Source organism: Merops nubicus, unplaced genomic scaffold (assembly GCF_000691845.1).
Source record: "Merops nubicus isolate BGI_N331 unplaced genomic scaffold, ASM69184v1 scaffold22710, whole genome shotgun sequence".
NCBI lineage: Eukaryota > Metazoa > Chordata > Aves > Coraciiformes > Meropidae > Merops > Merops nubicus.
In genome coordinates this window covers 1-7,268 of record NW_008581156.1, presented here as the reverse complement: position 1 = coordinate 7,268, position 7,268 = coordinate 1, and the positions used below count along the sequence as shown (strand labels likewise).

The window sequence follows — 7,268 nt, the reverse complement described above, 5'->3', positions numbered from 1 at the left end:
CCCATGCCTCTTTGTAATCTCAGAGGTAAAGGAGCTTGAGCTACTGTAGCTTTCCAGTTGCTTGTCCTGGGAATAAGTAGAAAATGTAATTTCTCATTCATTCCTTTCACAAAGTGTGTAATTTTTGTGTATTTGTGTTGAAGTGCCTCCAGTCAGAGGCCAAGGCAGACTTTGTGATACAGAATGAGAAGTTTTTTTTACTGTAGCCTTTACAATTTGAATAAAAGAATTACATAAGGCATAAAAGCATGGAAGAATCAAACTGGAATGAAATATGTATTAAACCCTACGTCCCTCTTCAAAAAGCCCAACAACTTACAAACCAATGGATCAACAACACAATGGCCATTCTGTAGTAATGAGGGTTCAGTTGCTCCCTTCTGAGGCGGTGGTTACACAGTACCATGCAGAGAACTTCTTTTTAACATCAACTTTGTTACAATGCATAACTCTAGATTACTAAATTACATATATATTTAAGTGAATTGAGCTTTACTGGCAGACATGTAATTCTCAAATAGTTAAGATTTTTTCTTATCCCACAGCCTCACAATTGTGTGAAAAAATAGTTGTAGTCCAGGTAGCTTTTTTTTTTTTGAGTGAGAGGGTATTAAGTGAAAATTGTAGGGAATTCAAACTATTAAGGTAACATTTTTATTCTATTTTTGCTTTTTAGTGATTCAGTCCTTCAAATACAATATAACTTCCTAATTACTTTTATCTGTCCTTTTGGCAACACTTAACCAGGTTTTTCAAGCTGTGTTGTACTTGAAATGGAAAATCAGTGGGAAATGTTTTTGTTTACACCATCTAACAGTTTTGAAAAGGATCTACAGAATTCTTGGAAAAGCAATTCTTGGAAAAACAAAATTCGATAGGATTTTACACCCAAAAAAAACCCCTAACCAGGCCCCGAAAGGAAGGACTTATATCATTACATCTTTCAGTTTAGGGCAGTTTTATGTGACGTCTGCTCAGGTTACCAAGATTTACTGTTGCTTTTTTAACTCTACATGAACAGCGGGGCAAATGGAGGTGGCAGTGGCAGTGGGGAGCTGAAGCAGCCATTGATGGGACAAGCTGGCACAGACCTGGCCCAGAGCAGGGCCAGATGCTCTCTGGGGCCTTGCCTGGTGTCTGTGCTGTACGAAGCACTGACCTTTGTGGGCAACTGGCTGCTGGCTTCGCTGTCTGCATTGTCTGTTGAACCTTGTGGGCATGCCTTCAGTTCTATTATTCTTCAGGTCCTCTGGGACTGTCTCTCCCATATTCAGCTAGACATCTTCAGCTTCTAATTTAGTCGAAGGACATAAAGAATGGATGCTACTGGGTCACATGGAAGAATGACACTACTAAAATAACAAGCAGCTAATATTTGTATTTTATTTTTAACTTCTTTCCTGTTGTTTCCCCGTGGCTGCTGACATTGTCACAAAAGCTTCCTTTCTGGTTGTTTTGTTTAAAATATACATACACTGTGCATATCCGTCTGCCGGAGCATCTGCGTGTGGACTTGTCACATTGTCCAGTGTCTTTGCTTATGAATAAAGCGGCATCAGATCAAACTCTGAGAATGAGAACTGTGAGCAGGTTGCAGAAGGACCTTTCTGTGAAGCTTTTTCTTGTGTGAACACAGCCTTGAGAATGTAGATGCTTTGCAGCCTGTATTCCCAACTTACGTGCTTGTAGACAGCACTGCCACTGCCATTGTCCACTGCCAGGGCTGACTTCAGTCTTGACCCAAACACTGAACGTCTCTTCTCCACCACTTCCCAGCAAAGGGCTGAGTCAGCATTAGTCCCTGTGGTACTTGGTGTCAGACCAAGTCATTCATCAGGACTTACTGTATTTATGCATACTGAAAGGGATAATAGTGCAGGATGCTCTCCCTTGAGATGCCATGTGTTTTCTTGCTCTCTCCTTCCTATTTTTAATTTCCCTTTGAAGTGAGTTTGAGTCATGCAGGACTGAAAGAAATATTTTAAAATGCAACGAGCAATAATTCAGCTTCCTTATTTCTTGTCCTGTTCATGCACCGACCAGACATCCTTTGTTGTCTAATTTCCAATCTCCTCCCCCATTCTCCATTCACTTCCTGAATTTCTTTGGCTTGTGATAACACCACGAAAACCATCCGATTACTCATTTAGGCTTATTGTTTCCTTTTTTTTTTTTTTTTTTTTTCCTGAGGGGTAGCCAATTCTCATAAATATAAGCTATCCCTGGAGAGGTAAGGACATACTGTGTCGAAATCAAGTATTAGGCATTACAAGGGGATCCCAAACTTTCATGAGCATTACAAACATGTAATTAAAAATGATTTTTCCTTCTGGCCATTTGCTGGAGTTGGGAAAAAGATAAAGGTTGTCAAAAGGTTACTTTCTGTCTATTTTCCCATTATCTTTGTACTGTGTGAGGATACAATTGAAATTGTTCCACAGTACTGCATGTTATGGCTCAGTCCCAGAATCAAATAATAATTTTTACTACAACATCATGTCCAATGACAGATGAGGCATGAATTATTTGTTTTTCACTCAAATTATCCTGTTCTTGGCACATTTGTGTGTATGTTTTTTTAAAGATACTGTGGATATTTCTAGTGAGGGGGTTATAAGTCTACTTAAGTGACATTAGGAGGTCCTGGCGGTAATAACATCCAAAAGGCAGGATTTTGACCACTCTCCATCTGGAACCTCAGGTTTTCACATGAAATCTCTCAGTTGCATGAGTACACATGAGTCAGTTGTCCTTCTGGCTCACTGTGCAATATTTAGTACCCACAGCTTTCATTAAAGGTCTTTCAGAAGAGTATCTACATGATAGAGCCACTCTTGGAGATTCTAGGTGGTTCCCTATGTACCTTTCCTCTAAGTGTAACATGAAAATGCATTATGTTTAAACTTCTCTTTGTTTTCTTCTTCTCCTAGGTATTACGATAACTTTACCCAGTGCACAGAACGTGAAGCCAACAGTGCAAGTTGCTTTTGGCCAAACCCCCTTGCAGAGGGCTTTATCACTGGAATTCATAAACAATTCTTTTCAAACTGTACTTCAGAAAAGGTTCACTGGGAAGATCCACCCGATGAAATTCTCATAACTCTGATCTTGATCCCAGTCATGTTGACATGTGCCATGATAACACTGGTAGTATGGTGCAGCAAGAGAAGTGATATCCTGGTGTAAATTGTTCCTCTGGGCTTTCTTTTTCTCCATTTCCTTCTTCCAAAAACACTAAAGAAAGGAGGACGAAGAGAGAAACTTGACATAAAGATTTCAGATCTGCTGAAATGGAACTTGTGAAATACTGAGACGGAGACAATGCTCCTGTGAGCTGCCTGCTACTGCCAAAAGTCACTGCTGCTGAGCGTGGCCATCAGTGTTGCTGGTGCAAAGTTCTCCACTTCCATCTGGCCTCATCATCGTGAAATCCACAAGCAGCTCCTAGAAACTGGAGAGTCCCCAGGCAAATGGACCCCTTAGCTGCAAGAAGGGTAAAGCTTTCCCATGGGGAAAGCTGGTTGATAAAAGTAAGTTTTGCAAACCTGTATGTAAGCGTATGTATGCATGGTGTAACACTGACTGAGGGGAGATGACAGCTCTTGAGTTTTTGTGCAGAACACTCAAGGTCTTCATCTGTGAACCCTGTGACTTGGATAGAAGATCCCTGGTGAAGGAACCTGAACATGGATGTATCCAAATGGCAGCTTTTCTTAGGGGCTAGTCAAAAACATTATTATCATGAACTGGAAGTATTGTCCTGGCAAAGAAACAATTTATGTCTCCAGTGACTATCCCTACAGGGAAATTATCACACCATGTTATAAAATAGTTTATAAAATGCCTTTAAGCATGACTATTTGGAATTGTATAGCTTACAGACAAACTCGGGGAAGATATACAGGTTTTATTTTACAGAGCTGGAAAAAGTGAGAGGAAACTGCTTGATTATAAATATATTAAGGAGTAAAGAGGAAACTTTCATATGCCAAACGTTGATTTTTCCTCTTTTACAATTATTATTCTTGACGACTTGCATTCACTGTATATTCCACTCCCACTTCAGTTTGTGCAAGTGATATCCTACAAATAAATGTTATGTTGATTGAGGTGCCTTTCAGAGTATATTTTTGTACATAAATAATTCTTCATCCCATGAAGAGTGTGGGAGCTGAAGTATGAACATTAAAGGCTGGAACAGATATAAGAGGAAAGATAAAAAATTCTACTCAGAAGTCTTATTCTATAAGGCTATTCCTAAGCAACAGTTTAAATAAAGAGCGTATGACCCAAATAAAAAAAACTTTTATGTTTGTGTTGTAAACCTTTATTTTCTGTAATTTCACAAAATGCATTTCAGTCAAATGATCTTCTATATAAGTAAGCAATATCTGTTGCACATGACTCTTCATTTTTCCATTCCTTGTGCACACAAATAAAATACAGGCTGAATGGTCAAGTAAGGGTGTTTCATATCTCTGCTAGCTACATTTTCTCCTTTAAGGTTCTGGGCCAGTGTTTGAGGCTTAGATCTGTGTGTATAAGAAGCATTTCCAAACTTGAATCAAATTAAAAGTGCCCCCTTTGTTTATATGTAGGTAGATAAGGAACACATGTAGCTGTACTGGTATGTTTTCACAGCCTTTCACAAGGGTTGAAGGCACCAGCTTGTATTTTCATTACCCTAATGTTAGAATGTTTAATTTTCTGTGTTTCCTGTCTGTCTTTACAAGGATATTTTTTCATTTTCTAGATGCTAGCAAAAAATAGCTCTTTGTAAAAGAAGAATGGCATGTCTTCTAAGGACTTTGGTTTCATTTTCTACTTAAGTACTATTTTCTGCATTAAAATGTTTTGGTCCACCAAAGCTAGTGGTGAAGTAAAAAACCCAACTCATTCATCTGATCCAAAAGATTGGTTAAGCCTTTTGTGTGGCCAAACCCAAGTAATTTAATTTTTCTGCATGCAGTTTCATTTTAATCCTAATTTTTCTTCAAACTTCAACAATCTTCAAAGCAAGTTTCAAAGCTTTAGTTTGGAAACTGTATAGCAAAAATTTCAGCTTTTTCAAAAACATGTTAGTTTTGGCCTAATTGCTATATTTGGTGCAAATTCTCAGTTCGAGTTCATTTGGAACCTGATCAATAGATCATCTGAGAGATATTCACCAGCTTAATTAAATACAAACAAGGTTGGCCTGGGTTCTAAATGGAGAATAAAGTGTCACCTTGATGACATTGTATTGCTAAACATATATTGTGGTCTTTAAACAAATGCCACACTTAAACAGAATTTGTTTTGAAAACAAAATCTAGTGTGAACTTTTAAAAGAGTTTAAGGAATGTAAGATTCAAAGGAAAAAAGACAGTGGGTTTTCCTTCATGTGCTCTGGGGGAGGGGGAAGGACTCTGTCACTGCTGTGTGCTTTGGATGTGAAAGTTTAATCTTTTTTTTGTGTCTGTGTGTGTGTTTTCCCCATCCAAAGTGTGATCTTCCACTGTTTCCTTGAATATACTTGATAGAAAGGCAGAGAAGTTGAAACAGTGCATGGCAAATGACATCGCTTAATTTAATGCAGCGTCAGTGGTTAAATCTGGAGAAACATTTATAGTGTTTTAAGGAAAAAAGCAGCTGCCATGTCCAGTTCTTAACAACTGTGTTCAGTATTAGGGGACCAGAATGGTAACCATTGAATCTTTTGGCATAACTTGTACTATATGTTAGCGAGACTTGTGGTTATGTTCTACTGCATGGAGCTTGCTACCTTTGCCCCAAACCTCTTTCCATTACCAGGAATATAACGTCTGGCACCAAGAATCTGTCTCATTTTGTAATTGTGAATTAATTCTATGTTACAACAGTCTCAGAGGAAAATGGGCAAAGATTCCAACAGAAAGTAAATAATGGATTCAAATTCCTTCCTACAGCTGGAGCAGTGGTAGATCCCAAGCAATGCTTAGGTCAAAAGAAAATTGACAGGCTTGCCAAACAACTAGCTGATGTGTTCAATTGCTGTGAGTTTTGGGGTCTTTTTTTTTTTTTTTTTTGTGCATTCAGTGGGAAAGCGTGTATTTCCATAGGATAGCAGAATTTCAGCAAAATGCTGATGGAAGATGACTAGCAGGAGCAAGACAAAGACCGGGAGGGCTGCCATCTTTGAAGACAGATAGCAAGGATGAAGGCTAAAGAGGAAAAGATTTACTGAAGTGCAGGTAGAAAGATGGTCAAGAACACAAAATAATTCAGGACTTCTTTCCAAAAAGATGACCTCACCATAAGCAGGTAGTAGCACACGTCCCCTGGTGCTCTGTTACGGAATGATGGTGAAATCATGTATGATCTCTGTCTCCACAAAGTTCATGCAGAGAGAACCAAAAGCCTTTTTTTCACCCCAGCTATTGCCAGACAAAATAAATATATTGAGTCTAAATGCCCCTTGTCCAATAGTCTGGATGTCCAGATGAATTGAAAAGGACTCTCAGCAGCTGTGCCCAGTCCATGGCTGCCAAGCACAGGGACACCACCCTGGGCCTCCAGGGCATACCAGAGAGCCCACTATCCTCTTGCTCTGCAGAACCAGAGGTAGCAGCGGTAAGAAGGGGGGTGCAGAGATGTTGTCAGGGCTCCCAGCGCTCTGGAGCACCCAGCGGTGTCCTGCCAGGCACGGGAAGGATTCTTGCCCCCAGGGTCCATCAGGCCAGGGGCATTTGGCCACTCTGGGAAGCTCCAGAGGATGCCTCAGGTTGAGAGAGAACAGGGATTGGGCATCTCTTAGAAGGCATGCCCAAGCTGGGGAAGTAGGGGCAGGTCCTGCTCATGTGCTCATGGAGCAGCCAAGCACCAGGGGAGCACACTCAACTGACAGTCTGGGCCCACCTCAAGCTCTTTCCACCAAGTTGGCTCTTTCAGTTGACATTCCATTTTTACCTTGAGAGTTGATGTCTCAAGTTTACATTCAGATTTGATGCCCAGGTTTCTTGTCACTAGATATTGGATCCCATTATACATTTACAGTTTGATTTTATGCTTATCTTTTCCATTCCAAAGATGTCAATCTAAATGAGAAATACATACTCAAAATCAGGATGTGAAATCTAAGCGTCAAATCTCCTCCCAATCCAAACCAACCCAATGTAAACTCTCCATGAGCTGACACATACAGGTAAAATGACAACTCATGTAAAAAAATCAAGCATCAAGTGATGTGGGATCTAAAGAAAAAAGCTACAGGTGGGTTGCACCTCCTGCAGCTTCTTCAGCATCTGGGC

At 39.9% G+C, this 7,268-nt stretch overlaps 1 protein-coding gene across 1 annotated transcript; it reads left to right on the top strand.

The window, feature by feature from the left end:
- Positions 1-1,013: 1,013 nt before the first annotated feature.
- Positions 1,014-3,220, top strand: RAMP3 (receptor (G protein-coupled) activity modifying protein 3). The gene is made up of 2 exons (XM_008948932.1): positions 1,014-1,198; positions 2,931-3,220. The coding sequence occupies exons 1-2, from the start codon at positions 1,014-1,016 to the stop codon at positions 3,184-3,186; spliced, it is 441 nt and encodes a 146-aa protein (XP_008947180.1). The 3' UTR covers positions 3,187-3,220.
- The last annotated feature ends 4,048 nt before the right edge of the window (positions 3,221-7,268 follow it).

Bases quoted from the DNA above. Each gene is read 5' to 3' on its own strand.
- RAMP3 (XM_008948932.1), top strand. From the start codon at position 1,014: ATGAACAGCGGGGCAAATGGAGGTGGCAGTGGCAGTGGGGAGCTGAAG. The intron at 1,199-2,930 runs GTCTGTTGAACC...TTCTTCTCCTAG, and splicing joins CTGGCTTCGCTGTCTGCATT to GTATTACGATAACTTTACCC.